This window comes from Monoraphidium neglectum, assembly GCF_000611645.1.
Source record: "Monoraphidium neglectum strain SAG 48.87 unplaced genomic scaffold scaffold00200, whole genome shotgun sequence".
Lineage (NCBI taxonomy): Eukaryota > Viridiplantae > Chlorophyta > Chlorophyceae > Sphaeropleales > Selenastraceae > Monoraphidium > Monoraphidium neglectum.
Window position 1 is genome coordinate 1 of NW_014013428.1, and position 13,859 is coordinate 13,859.

General features: G+C 62.1%; 2 protein-coding genes across 2 annotated transcripts in view; both read left to right on the forward strand.

Moving 5' to 3' along the window:
• Positions 1-410: 410 nt before the first annotated feature.
• MNEG_1888 (glycyl-tRNA synthetase) lies at positions 411-2,535 on the forward strand (the record flags this gene model as incomplete). The annotated part of the gene is made up of 7 exons (XM_014049632.1): positions 411-536; positions 783-923; positions 1,133-1,192; positions 1,479-1,537; positions 1,765-1,824; positions 2,013-2,118; positions 2,410-2,535. The coding sequence occupies 7 exons, from the start codon at positions 411-413 to the stop codon at positions 2,533-2,535; spliced, it is 678 nt and encodes a 225-aa protein (XP_013905086.1).
• Positions 2,536-3,526: 991 nt separating this feature from the next.
• The window catches only part of MNEG_1889 (Dynein gamma chain, flagellar outer arm), a gene marked incomplete at both ends in the record, with an annotated part of 26,951 nt that continues 16,618 nt past the window's right edge, over positions 3,527-13,859 (forward strand). The window contains 31 exons of the mRNA XM_014049633.1: positions 3,527-3,588; positions 3,748-3,817; positions 4,309-4,443; positions 4,723-4,783; positions 4,977-5,195; positions 5,406-5,557; positions 5,729-5,812; positions 5,967-6,127; positions 6,324-6,390; positions 6,608-6,691; positions 6,883-7,012; positions 7,157-7,305; positions 7,500-7,622; positions 7,869-7,967; positions 8,115-8,294; positions 8,519-8,625; positions 8,828-8,894; positions 9,096-9,167; positions 9,335-9,463; positions 9,816-9,931; positions 10,132-10,254; positions 10,525-10,612; positions 10,825-10,944; positions 11,236-11,244; positions 11,501-11,656; positions 11,939-11,998; positions 12,195-12,312; positions 12,530-12,653; positions 12,933-13,017; positions 13,264-13,341; positions 13,570-13,677. Of these exons, the coding sequence (XP_013905087.1) occupies positions 3,527-3,588; positions 3,748-3,817; positions 4,309-4,443; positions 4,723-4,783; positions 4,977-5,195; positions 5,406-5,557; positions 5,729-5,812; positions 5,967-6,127; positions 6,324-6,390; positions 6,608-6,691; positions 6,883-7,012; positions 7,157-7,305; positions 7,500-7,622; positions 7,869-7,967; positions 8,115-8,294; positions 8,519-8,625; positions 8,828-8,894; positions 9,096-9,167; positions 9,335-9,463; positions 9,816-9,931; positions 10,132-10,254; positions 10,525-10,612; positions 10,825-10,944; positions 11,236-11,244; positions 11,501-11,656; positions 11,939-11,998; positions 12,195-12,312; positions 12,530-12,653; positions 12,933-13,017; positions 13,264-13,341; positions 13,570-13,677 (3,336 nt within the window). The remainder of the gene's footprint in view (positions 3,589-3,747; positions 3,818-4,308; positions 4,444-4,722; positions 4,784-4,976; positions 5,196-5,405; positions 5,558-5,728; positions 5,813-5,966; positions 6,128-6,323; positions 6,391-6,607; positions 6,692-6,882; positions 7,013-7,156; positions 7,306-7,499; positions 7,623-7,868; positions 7,968-8,114; positions 8,295-8,518; positions 8,626-8,827; positions 8,895-9,095; positions 9,168-9,334; positions 9,464-9,815; positions 9,932-10,131; positions 10,255-10,524; positions 10,613-10,824; positions 10,945-11,235; positions 11,245-11,500; positions 11,657-11,938; positions 11,999-12,194; positions 12,313-12,529; positions 12,654-12,932; positions 13,018-13,263; positions 13,342-13,569; positions 13,678-13,859) is intronic.

Genomic DNA, 13,859 nt, shown 5'->3' on the forward strand with positions numbered 1-13,859 from the left:
GTGTGGTAGTGGGGTGTAAAGTCTCGGGTGTGGAGGTCTGAGTGGATTTCAAGGCGGTGCGTATGTGTGTGTGTGTGTGTGTGTGCATGTGTGCGTGCGTGTGCGTGCAGGGGTGGTTGGGGGTGTGGCTGGGAAGGCGTGCGCGCGGGAGGGTTCCAGTGCACACCATGAGTGAGATGGGTTTGTCATTTTCTGAGGCTCGGTGCTAGTAGACCGGAGCAGTGCAGTGAATGATGGTGCTCGATCTGATGCTCCACCAACGCTCCTTGCCCTGAGCCAGTACTGCTTGCGCAAAGAACCTCGTGCTCTGACGCCCTGGCTTGGTCCGTGCTCCGGGCTTTTGGACACCCTTTGACGTGTGGCTGTACATTGCTGACCCCCTCGTACCTCGTGCCTTCCAACAAGATGACATGCGCTGGATCCCTAGCGCTGCCCCGTGTCGCGTCCACTCCAATGACACCCCCCCTCTCCTCCAACAGGCTGACCTGGACGCGGGCAAGAACGGCAAGGTCATTGTGGACGGCAGCGAGGTGGAGGTGAGCGGTTGCGTGTTGCCAGGGGGTGCCCACCCGACCAGCCCCAGGAGAGGCAGCACGAGCGCGCTGTGCTGCTCGAGTGGCTGCCTCCCCCCTCCCCTTGGACCCTCCTTCTGCACAGCAGGGGCTGGCCTCTCGCAGGCCTTACCCGGTTGTTGCCTCGCCACCCACCTGCTGTTAGCCCATCCCCTTGCATCCATGCATATCTCAACCCCTTTCTCGCTAACTCCCAACACATTGTCTTAGATCACGCCCTCCATGGTGGACATCAAGCGGCAGCAGAAGCGGCTGGCGGGCCGCTCCTTCGTCCCCTCGGTCATCGAGCCCTCCTTCGGCATCGGCCGCATCCTGTACTGCATCTTCGAGCACTCGTACTACACCCGCGAGGTGCGCACGAGGCCCGCATGATGCGCTGCACCCCTGGGAACTGTGTGCGGATGAGTCACGCAAGCCTGCGGCTGTCCGAGACCCAAAGCTGGCTGTTTAGGCGCTTGCTCAAGAGCCCGTGCCCCGCTGCGCTGCCGCCGTGCCCTGGCACGCGCTCTCTGCGTGCCCACTCGGTTCGGTCCCCCTGCTGCCCCTCACCTTTCTTGCAGGACGACGAGACGCGTGCCGTGCTGCGCTTCACGCCGGTGGCCGCCCCTGTGAAGGCCACGGTGAGCTAGCGCTGGTTGCCTTGCTGGCAGGGGCGCAGGCAAGTGACCGGAACCTGGGATCAACTCCACCGCCCCTGGCAATGGCTCGAGCTCAAGTTCTACACTCAAGTGGTGATGTGCCTGCCATTGCCGGCAAACAGAATGGCACCCCCATGACTTGTACAAAACTCACCATTCAACAACCTGCTTAAGATATTTATTGACTTCGCACATCCTGACGTTGGTTTGCAAATTTTGAATGGCAGCAAACCCTGGCAATCGCCGCCAACCGTGTCTGCCCCGCCAGGTGTTTCCCCTGGTCCAGAAGGAGCAGCTCAACGCCCTGGCCACCAAGATCAGCGCGGGGTGAGGCGGCCTCAGGGGAGCAGCGGCACACGCGCCTTGTCCCATTCAGCATCAGCGCGCAGCAGGCCAAGAGCGGTGCAAACTTAGCGTCGATGAGGGTTGCGATTGATGCAAGCTGATTGCATTCTTCCCTCGTTGCGCTGTGGAAGCACTGGACCTGAAGTGCGTGTGTTGTTCTCGTTTCCATGCTGCTCGCTGTAAACCCGCCCTGCACTTCCCAACCGCAGCCTCACCGCCGCGGGCCTCAGCAACCTGGTCGACACCACTGGCAACACCATCGGCAAGCGGTGAGCGGCGCAGCTGTTGCTGCATGTCGCTCGTCCCAATGGCAATCCGCCGGCTCTAGTTTTGGAGATGCACGCACACCCGATCCCTGTCCAATACAATGTGTGCTTGCACACGCGCACATGCATGAACCAGACCCACTCACTCTATGCGATCCTCGTACTTGATCCTTGATGTCAATTCCCATCAGGTACGCGCGTACCGACGAGATCGGCGTGCCGTTTGCTGTGACGGTGGACTTCAAGGCGCTGGAGGACGGCAGCGTGACAGTGCGCGAGAGGGACAGCACGTCGCAGGTGGGGGGCCGCGGGTGCGGAGGGCGCAGTCACGCACATGCATGCATGCATGCACGCTGTGAACGGATGTTTGTGAATGGAGGGGGCGTGTGCTAATTGTCACTACTGCTCTCATTCGTCCTATACCAAGCACTTGGTGGCCGCATCCAGGCAAGCTTCTACCTGCAGCTTCTACCTGCCAGCAAGCCCTTCCCTTCTCCACACAATATCGCTGGCGGTTGGACTCTCCGCTCCCCTCCATTCTGACGTCACCCCACACCCCTCCATTCCACCCCACCCCACCTCCACCAGATCCGTGTGCCCATTGCAGAGGTCGCTGACGTCATCCGGCGGCTGGTGCACGGCTCCGCCGCCTGGACTGAGATTGCTGCGGCTTACCCGGCAGTGGAGAAGGCGGCGGCCGCGGAGGAGCAGTAAGAGACTACATAGCGTCCAGCTCCACCATGCACAATGCTGCCAAAATGCCTTTGGAATGCCACTGTGGGAAACGGCTTCGTATCCCACCCTTCCCCTGGAGGGTGGCTGCAGTGCGCAGCGCTGATTACCTTTTTGCCTGCGGTTCCTGCCACACCATTTGCTTGTAATGGTCGCCACTTGCCTGGCTGAGCGTGTAAATCTCTGATTTGCTATGTTTATCAGTCTAAGGCACTCGCCGTTGTTTCTCATGACATGTCTATCATTTTCACGGGACATTGGGGGTCCACACACCCTTCTGCACCACCATGTGATCAGCTGTGCGCTTAGTGAGGGAAGCCTGAGCCTTTCCTTTCTCAACCCCTGATAATCAGATACAGGCAGCATGGGCAGGCTTGTGCACCGCAGCTGGGGCTCACAACCGCTGCGCATCAAACCCATGTGCGCTGTCCATACTTGTCAGCATCGAGCACTTGCACCACGGGTAACTTCCCAATGAGACCTTGAACTCTGCGCTTGCCTCCCGTTCAGGTGGTCGTGTGCCCTGTGAAGGTGGCTGACAGTCCAGGTCAGCAAAGCTCAGTCGTAGGCCTCCTGCCGCTTGCCTGAGCCTGTGCGTGAGGTGGAACCTGTAATTGCTGCGTTCTGCGCTGTGGTTCATTGACACCTTAACGCATGCCTTGATCGCAGCGTGATTGGTCATTTCGTAAATTCTCAGGTCGTCCTCTGCGCTCCCCACGGCCTGTTTATCTCGTGCAGCGTATCAAATCATAGTTTCTCCTGCATGATCCGAAGATTTTGGGTAGCCATGTGTGTCAGATCACTGCCATCCCCTCAACAGTAGAGCGCCGGCGGGCAGCGCGGGCCACGGCTGCGAGCTGGTATAATCTCTACCATGGCGCTGGATCAGCGCCACCGGTTCATCATTACAAAGGCAAGCCCTAGGGTAGCCCCGCCTTCCCGCAGATCGATCTGTGTGTTGACTCTCGTATGTATGCAACCACAGATAGCAGAGGCCTTCGGCTTGGACGAGACTGTGGTCGAGAAGAAGATTCTGTGAGCGCAGGGTTGAATATGTCATGGCACACGGGGCGGCTGTTGCTGTTGCTGTTGCACTGCCGCTGTGGTGCCTCTGCTGCACCGTTTGCGCAGCGCCCTGCCCAGCGGCAGCGCAAACCTTGACGTGAGATGCGAATGTCGCCACGCCGCTTGCAGGTCTGAGAGGCAAGCCGTGAACGGCTTCTTTGAAGCCAGTGGGGCGGGGTCACTGCGCTGGTACTACCAGGTGAGCCCCACGCGCAACTCGCGAGCCCCTCCAGAGTGCCGCACACGCGCATGGGTGTTGAAATGACCAGGCGCACCTTGACAATGAGTACGACGCCCAATCCTGCTGCACATGCTTGCCGTTGCTTGCCCGTCCGCATGCCATGCATCGCCCCGCCACTGCATGCGCCCGCGCAGATCCCGGAAGAGAAGAACAAGGATGGCTTTTATGTTCAAAAGGGCACAAGGCCTCAGCTGTTCCTCAGCTCAGCGCAGGCAAGGGGGCACGGTCGTTATGCAGCAGCTCATCCTTTCTCATGTGTACCCGCCCGCTCTGCCAGCAGGCCCAGACCAACTTGCATGCGCACCCATCCTGCCATGCGGCCGCCTTCCCGACCGGTGCTGCCCATGGCGCATGCCACGGCTGCGTCTTTTGATGCTCTCCACCCTCCATGCGCACGCCATGACCCCTGAAACCACCATACGCGCGCCCTGGCCCCCCAAACCCACCAGAACGACCGCCTCACGGGCAAGTGCGTGTACTTTGCGCGCATCAACCCCAAGGGCGTGTCCGAGAAGACCTGGGACGCAGACATGGCGGCCGGCGACATCGTGGGCCCGGGGGCGCTGGGCGCGTTCAGGGCGTTGGTCTCAGACATTTACCTGCCCCTGCTGCAGGCGAGCAAATTCGGGTTTGTAACAAGCGCAGGTGGAGGGCTGCGCAGTCGGCTGCAGCTGCTGCATGAAGGAGCAGCAGCTGCTGCTCCTTTGTGTGCGTGGAGGTTGATGGCATGGGGTCAATTCGCAGACGGCTCTGGGCTGCGCACAGCGCGGTGCCTGTGCACGGCAGTGTCACCAGCTGTGGCGAGCTCCCCACACATCTGCTGACCCGCGCTCCTGGCGATGTCCCCAATGGTACAACCACAGGAGCAGTCCGGGTGGGGCAAGATGCCCCAGGACCACACGAAGGAGTTCCTGGAGGGTGCAGGTTAGAGGGGTGTATGTGTGTCATTGGAGACGCCGCTGACCCGCCGTGCACGCAGCGGTCTTGAGTGAGCATGGGGCAGGCACAAACACAGCATGAAGCCCAAATGCAGGCAGATGCAGCTGCGCGCACCGGCAGCCGTTTTCCCGTGCGGCGCCAGCAAGTTCTCCCTTGCGTTGGCTCGCCCGCACCGCAGGCAAGTTCGGCGCTGTGCTGACGGAGGCGGTCAACTGCCTGGCGTGCGGCATAGAGCTGCGGCGCCCTGACGAGCGCCTGGCGGCGTTTGAGCCGCGCCCGGGGTCGTACACCGCCGCGGCGGCCGACCCAGAAGCCAGCAAGGCAGCGGAGGACTGCCTGGCTGAGTGGTGCCGGCAGGTGGAGGAGCTGCTGGCGGCGTCAGAGAAGGTGGCGCCTGGTGGGTGTGAGCAGATGGGCATGGGGCCGACGCATGCAGCCGCATGGCAAGCTGCCTTATGGCTGCTGCGTCGCGAATAGGAACACGCATGATGGCAATGGAAGGCCGATCATTTAATCTGCGAGGGTTGCAAGGACGCAAGCAGGGGCAGCCGACAGCCCGGCGCAGGAGCTCGGCTGATTACCCTGGCTGGAACCCTCACGCATGCAGGCGACGAGCCGGGGCCGGACACCGAGCTTGAGTACTGGCGGCAGCGCATGGCCAAGTTCAACAGCTTGTTCGAGCAGCTGAAAGCACGGGAGGCGCGGATTGTGCTGGGCACCTGCCAGATCATGCGCAGCCCCTCCAACAAGCGGTGGAAGGTGAGCGGGCGCAACGGGCGCTGTTGTTCATCCTGAAGTGTCTTAGGCTCGCGCAATGTGCATTGGGCCAGGTCTGGTATTGCTGACAAGGATGCTGCTGCTTGAGTATTTTCGCTAGGCTGCTCCACCCCTGATTCAGGTGCTCGCCCCGCACTGTTCACTGCGCCGCAGGCCCTGGAGCTGCGCGCCACGGACGCCACCAACGAGGCCAAGGACAACGTGCGCTACCTGTCTAGCCTCGAGCCCAGCCTGGAGGTGCGAAGTCAGATGCGCCAGCGCCCAATGCCGTGTTGTGCGCCGGCTGGGTCCCTCTGCATCCTCGGGCTGGCCACAGCGGGCTAAGCTTGCGGCAAGCTTGCTGGCAGTGCTGTGACCGCAGCGCCTCACGCCGCGCCGGCGGTGCGCGCAGGTGATGTACGGTGGCGCGGGGCCCGCAGCAATCAAGGAATCCCTGCGCGGCCTGGTGGGCACCTGCTGCACACTCTACCGCATCGCGCGCTTCTACGGCACGCCGGAGCGGATGACGACGCTGTTCAGCAAGATCACCAACCAGATGATGCGTGCCTGCCGGTGCGGGTCGAGCGGAAGGGGGCTGCGGCAGTCCCGTGAGGACTCTTACAACGCGCACTGTGTCGTCTGCGTTGTTGCCTTGCACGACCTCAACTGCTGCTCTTGCTATTACCATTTTTCAAATGCTGATGCGTTGCCTGCGCTATGCCATTGAACCACGCCCTGGTCGCCGTTCCCTGAAACCCCCCACTTCCAGCGAGTTCATCCTGGAGCCAGGCAAGCTCTGGGAGCAGCCCCGGCAGCACCTGATCGCCAACATGCGGGTGCGCTGGCGCACGAGCAGCATCGGCTCCTGAGCGACGGCACGAACGGGATGCCACTCCTGCCTACTTCCTAGATCCCGGCAGCGCTGCACCGACCGGGCGGGGGTTGCTTCTGGGCAGGACCGAACCCACCACATGTGCAAGCTGTCCCCCCTGCCGCCAACTATTCACTGGGCCCATCCGTTCCACTGGGCCCCTCCAATGCTCGACCTGCCAGGCCGCCAAGGAGCTGGCTGACGCCTACAAGGCCACGTTCCTCGCTGTGAGGGACGAGATGGCGCGGGATGCCGACGACGGCAAGGTGAGCGGGCAGCAGCGGCACTCCCCAGCATACACATGAGGAGGCTCTCACGCGCCGACAAAGCTGCCGCAGCAGGTGATCTTGCACGCGCCGAGCACAAAAGGCGTTCTTCATGCGGCCCCGGGCTAGCCCGCCCGCACCTGCTCGAAAGCCGCCACGCACGTGCACGCACTGCCCGCCCCATCCCCCAGCGGCTGGAGGTGGACGAGCGTGCGGTATTCCTGAAGTTCGAGCTCTTCGCCAAGCGCCTGGGCAAGCTGTGCGACATGTTCACGTCCATCCACCAGATCAGCGGTCTAGAGCAGCACACGCACATCACAGGTGAGGCTGCCTCGCTTGCGCTTTTGCGCTGCAACGCGCCTGCTTTGCTCCTTGCTCGTCCTGCCGATGCAATCCCGTGTTTAGACGCGTCACCTCCACCCGCCCTCCACACCTGGCGATACTCAACGTGCTGCTGAACGCCAGGCCTGGAGGCCGTCCTGCGCAGCTTCTACCAGATCGTGGACGACATCAAGCGCAAGCCCTACGACCTACTTGACTACGCCAAAAACACGTTTGACCGCGACTTCCTGGAGTTCAACGTCAACATACACGACCTCGACAGCCAGATGCAGGTGGGCCGCCCCACCCCCCTGGCGGCTGCTGACATACGTCTTGCTCCCACGGCCCGGCTGGGCTCGCCAGCAGGTGCTGAGCAGGTGCCCTGCTCGGCCGTCCTGCAGCTCCCACCTGCACCTGATTTGTGGTAGTATCAGGGCACTTGTAAGGCCTGCTTACTGCACGACTACGCCCGTCGTCCCCCCTGCAGGCGTTTGTGGACGCGTCGTTCGAGCACATCACATCGACGGACCACGCGCTGGGCCTGCTGGCGCAGTTTACGGAGGTGCTGCAGCGCGATGCACTGCAGCAGCAGCTGGAGGGCAAGTGGATGGTGCGGGGGCCGGCGCTGGGGCTGCGGCTGTGTTGCTGGGGGTGTTTCTTGTGTTCAATGGGATTGGATGCGCACAGGTATACGAGCAACTCTGGGTAGCTCCTGTTACCACCGGGTGACTAACTTCATGGTGACCAACCTGCGCTGCAGTCCGCGGGGCATGCGCACCTGGCGCCTTTCGTGCCACCCTTCAGAATGCGTCCCCAACAGTCGCGCCCTGTGCTGCTTGCCCTCCCGGCCCCCCAGGTGATCTTCCAGCACTATGCGCGCGACCTGGAGGCGGTGCAGGCCGCCTACGAGGCCAACAAGCACAAGCCCCCGCTGCCCCGCAACGCGCCGCCCATTGTGAGCACCCGTTTTGCCCTCCCAGCCCCTTCCCCAGCCCCGCACTTGCCTGTGGGCCAGCAATTTCTGTTTGCGTGTGCGGATGGTGCCCACTGGAACGATGTGTGTCACGCAATTCATCTCGAACACCTGGATGCGCTACCCCAGGCCGGAAACATCATGTGGGCGCGCCAGCTGCTGCGCCGCATCGAGGCGCCCATGCAGCGCTTTGCGAAGAACCGCGGCCTGATGGGCAGCAAGGAGAGCAAGCGCGTCATTCGGCTGTATAACCGGGTGGCCAAGGCGCTGGTTGAGTTTGAGGCGCTCTGGCACGCAGCCTGGCTCAAGGTGCGGGGAGAGGGGCATGCTGCATTGTACCTTCATGACGCATGTTTCCTGGCTGCTATTTGCAGGGATCAGGTGAACATTTGGCTGTTCGTCATGTTGTCACAATCAGGCCGCCGCCGTCGCACTCCTGTGCACCTGCCTCAACCCTTGCTAAATCACCCTGCCCCGTCATGCGCTCCCCAATCGCGCCCCATACCGCACCGCCCCGTCCCACCTGAGCCCAGGGCATTGATGCCCAGAAGGCGGGCTTGGCGTCGCCCCTGCTGGTGCGGCACCCCGACAGTGGGCAGCTGCTGGTCAACCTGGACCGTGACGTCATGACGCTCATCAGGTCGGCCAGCTTGACTGGGTCAAACATATGCAAATGATTCATCAAATCTTATGCTAGGAGCTTTGAATGCGGTGCTCAAGGTTTGGCCATCTAGCTTGCAAATCTTCTTTTCTGTGCCTGCACGCTGCTAGAAGTTCAACGCATGTACTCACTCGCACCTGCTTTTGCTCCCCCCATTCTGCCACTTTCCCCCATTGTTCAGGGAGGCCAAATATCTGCAGCAGATGGAGGTAGCCGTCCCCGAGAGCGCGCGCCTACTGCTGCTGCAGGTGAGGCTAAATTTGCTTCTGCTAGACCCACGCGGCACAGTCTCCAGCACGAGGTTGTAAATGCCAACCATCTTGCAGCGCGACTGGTGTGGCCATGGCTGCTTCGGTATGATGCTGCTGGGGCAGTAGCCATCTGGTTTGTAGCTTACATCCCCGATTGTCACCTCCACACACGGTCTGACGATGTTGTCTGTGCTGCAGGAGGACAAGTTCAAGTTCTACTTCTCGCAGCTGAGCCACGTCGTGAGGGAGTACGAGGCTGTGATGGCAAAGGTGGGGGCAGTGACCAAGCCTGCACCCTTCCCTGTCCGGCTTCGACGCAGCATGCAGCTTTACGGGAATTGAACCTTTCCTGCCGGCCTGCCAGGCATCCACGGCGGCTGCAAACCATCACGATCAAATCGCATCCTGGACCCCCTGAACCCTCCTCTGCTGCCCAGGTGCCCCCTGTGTTCAAGCCCCTGCTGCGGCCGCACCTGGAGGACATGGAGCGCAAGGTGGCGCCCGGCATGTTTGTGCTGACCTGGACTAGCATGAACATAGACGGCTACCTGCACAGATTTAAGCAGGTGGGGCTGAGCCTCTGGTTTCGCGGTGTGCATGCACGCAAATGTGTCGTGGACCGAAATGGCTAGTTTTTGTCCTGCTGGGCAGGTTCACCAGCAGTCTGGTTTGGGACAGAACGGCTCTGAGGCTGTCTCATTCCTGAAGGGACACCCTCAGGTGTAGGGCTGGGAGGCGCACATGCCGCTGCGTTGTCATCCACTGCCCCGCTCCCCAGCCCTTCCTCGCTAAAAAGTTCAGCACGGCATGTAAGCCCCTCACCCCGTCGACCCACGCCGGCCTTGTCCTGATGCACACCCTGAACCCACCCTCGTTTATCCGCCCCTTGTTCCTCCTCCCCCCCTGTTCTCACCCCAGGGCCTGGCGCGCCTGGAGGAGCTGGTGCGCAAGCTGACAGACCTGGTGACGCACCGCGTGGAGGCCAACCTGGACGCCATTCGCAGCACACTGCTGGTGGACCTGCCCGCGGACAGGTCGGCCGGGGCTGGGGCCTGGGCACCTGAACGCACTGGTGGCTGTGAATGCTGCAGAGGTTCCATGCTGAATGACGCTGGGCTGTCAGGGCAAGAATTTGTGTCTTCTGACTTGCTGTGTCTAGCAATTCCAGTCAACCCCATTCATCCGTCGCATGTACTTTGGTCGCTTTGCCTGTGGCTGGGCCTGGATGGCGCAGGTCGTTCACGTATGAGGAGTTCAACGCGTGCCAGCAGCGCCACCAGAAGAAGGCGGCGGAGGGACTGGCGGTGCGCAACGAGGAGGTGCTGCGCAGCATAGAGGACATCATACAGCTCGTCAGGTGCGACAAGAGGTTGTGGGGACCCTGCAGTCGTTTGCTGTTGGATGGTAGCAAGGGGCTCGCTGTTGGGCGCATGCGGCGGTATCAGGAAGCCCAGGGGTCACGAAGGTGGCTAAGCGGTTGCGTTGCGTACGTTTGGGAACCAGGGCGTGAGGCGACCCATCGGAATCTCATCAGGGGGCCGCAAGGCGGCTGCGAGCGTGGGCGCCGTGTCCAGCTGCAAGATATGCTGAGCAGGGGCTGCCGTCCGACCCTGCCCGCCCGGCGTAGGACGTACCCCCGCGAGAACCCCCAGTGCGTGCTGGACGAGCACGAGGTGGACATGTTCCGCGCCTATTACAGCGGCATCATGTACAAGGTGGGCGGTGGCGCACGGCTCCATCCCGCACGCTCGTTGTGCAGATCTGAGGCTAAAGAGCAGGCGCACCAGGAGGGTGTGTGCTCAAGACCAAATGTACAGTGTGTGCGGAGCCTCCATGGCTCCGCCTGCGACGCCATCAGCGCGGGCTGAGTTGCTGCAGCACCACTTCCAGAAATCGCTGCCGGACCCCACCTGCCCGCCTTCCGCAGGCCATCCTGGCGTCGACTCAGCGGTCGTTTGCAGCGATCAAGCGGCGCGTCGGCAGCCACACGTCCACCGGGATATTCTTCATGGAGCGGCCCTTCTTTGATGTGGACGTCGAGCTCAAGGTGGGGTTGGGGGCAGGGAAAAAGCGTGGGGGCTGCAGTTTGAAAGAGTTGGGGCGGGAGTTTATGGCAGTCTGGGGACGGCAACAACGTCTTGATTCCACTCCGATGCTTGCAGGGTCCCTACATTTTGGGCGACCCCGGGCTGAGTGGGGAAGCACGTTGCTCGCAACAGTAGGGATTTGCATTCTGCAGCTTGCGCTGTCGACGCCAGAGGCACGCACTGCTGCGAATCCGTTGCGTGCTCTTTACGACGTGCGATCCTTGCACGCCTGACCCCGAACCGGCCCCTAGGTGCCCAACGTGAGCATGAACCCGACGCTGGAGGCCATCCAGGAGGCCATCAATTCCACCGCCAAGACCATCCTGCAGGCAAGTACCAGCTTTACAGCTGCCCACATTGGTCACGGCCCTTCCGAACGAGCCAAGAAACCATACCGCCCGACGTCTGATATATGGAGACATTCTAGCAGGTGGTTGCCTCTATTTCTTGATGCACTACCTCACGGTTGCCCTCTATGCGCCCACTCCTGCACGCATGTGCGGCGCACTCCTCCAGGCGTCCAAGAAGCTGCGCTGCTGGGGCCAGGGCCCCGGCGGGCCCGCCACGTTCCATGACATGATCGCGCGCGACAAGGAGGTGGTCAAGAGCGTGCTGCTGCTCACAGGGTCGGTGGAGGGCATCAAGCACCAGGCGGGTGGCGCTGCGGAGAGCGTATCGGGGCACGTGTGCCATGGTGCTTTTGGGGGCAATGCAGGGGTGTGTGCTCCCGTGCCGCAACGGGGGGATGTGCATGGCAAGGGTGGGGGAAGCTGGCTGCAGGCCGGCCACCTTGGGAGCAGGAACGCATAGTCACACAGCCAGCTGCAATGAGTCAGACCTGCTTGACAGTGCGAGCAGCCTGCCGACTGCTCCTCCAGCGCTGTCACGAATGAGCCATTTTCTGATAGGTCCTGTTACACCCCTGCCCCACCCACCGCCCTCATCGCCCCGCAGGTGTCTGACTACATTGCAACCTTTGACAAGTACAAGTTCCTGTGGACACAGGACCTGCAGGTAGGGTTTTGGGTCTTGGCAGGCGTGAATGCATGTCACGGTTGGGATGGAGGGGGCAGATGTGGGCAGGGTGGGGTTGCTCGCACAGGGAAGAGGGGTGGAGGAAGGTGCAGAGTTTTGTTGAGGAACAAACATCGGCGGAGAGCCAAGCTGGAGCCCTGAACCCGCTGGCCTTTGTCCCCCCACCCCTCTCCAGGCTACGTACGACGCGTTCATGCGCACCCAGCCCAACCTGGAGGCGTTCGAGGCCGAGCTGCGCAAGTACAACGCTCTGGAGCTGGAGATCGCCGCGATACCCACGCTGCACAACATAGGTACAGAGTTGGGAGGCGGGGGAAGGGCCGTGCGTGGACGTGCTGCGACCGCTCCAAGGATCCCTGTCACTGGTCGCGGCTTCAACATGCTCATGCAGGGGCATGCTGCACACCCTTCAGAAAGTGACACGGCAAGATGCCCTTGCAAAGTCCAACTGTCTCAAACCCCGCGTGCAACTGCCTCACCGCCTCGCTTTTGCCCCTTGCCCATGCCCAGGGTCGCTGTCGCTCGAGACTGCGCCCCTGAAGAACAGCCTGCGCAGCGAGGCCGCGTCCTGGAAGGCCCAGTTCGCCCAGAACCTGCACCGCCAGTGCTCAGAGGACCTCAAGGCCTTTGACAAGTGAGGGGGGGGGATGGGACCGGGCAGCTGGGGCCAAAGGCAGGCACCTGGGGCCACTTACTACGCGTTGAACGCCAAAATCCGCGATGGATTTTGTTGGTCAGCGACTTCTTAGTACAGGTCGACCCCGGCCCCTGCCCGTATGACTCCCGATTCAGCTGCATACCGTAAGCAATTCGGTCCATCAGACCCTGCGCACCCGCCCTCGCCGCCGTGACGCCCCGCCCGCCGCCCCCAACCGACGCGGTCCCCCGCCCCCGTCTGCGTCCGCGCCCGCAGCTACATCCGCGACGCCACGCTGCGGCTGTCTGGCAAGGTTGAGGACCTGGAGGACGTGAGGGCTGTCATGTCGGGGCTGGAGGAGGTGGGCGGGGGCCTTGCTCCTGGCTGTTCTTGTGCATTGGTTTCGCACGCATGAGTTGATCGTCCACGCGCGCCGGCAATGTGCGTGTGGTTCTTTGGTTGCCCCGTGGGTTGCGAGCTTCTGGGTGCTGGGCCCCTGGGATGCTGCCAGAGCCGGGCTTTGATGACCCCATAATGCGTGCCTGGTGATGTGGAGGAGCATGGCCGGGGCGATGAGGGTGCATGTGCTGTCCATCAAAATGTGCAGGTGCGCGAAAAGGAGTCCAACATCGACGCGCTCATATCGCCAATAGAGGACATGTACGCACTGCTGCTCAGATACGAGGTGAGTGGCCTGGGCTGCACCGCGCTGAATCAGAAACCGGGGCGCTGCCAACAACGCATGGCGAGGCTCCGGGTCTTCTGCAGTGGACAGCGCCTGCAGTGTCTGGCACGCAGCTGTCTAATTTGGCGATCCCACACGTCCTCAAACGCCCATCGAATTGTTGTCACTCCAGACTGACTGACCCGCCGCTCATCTGCCCAAACCCCCCGCTGTTTCCCCTGCCCGCAGGTCCGCGTGCCCAAGGAGGAGACCACCCTCGTGTCAGACCTGCGGTACGGCTGGAGGAAGCTGCGCAAGATGGCCACAGACGTGTCGGACAACCTGGCGCGCCTGCAGGTTGGGAATGCCGAGGGGAAGATGCTCGGCCTGCGTGCGTGCGCAACATAGCGGTGTCGGCAGCTGCGTCGCACCCACGGCTTGGCGGCATCAAACTTACCAGTTGCTGCACAGAGCCCTGGTGCAGTCAGCGAGTGTAGGCACGGCCGCCAACCCCATCGCCCACCCCTGCACGTAAAACC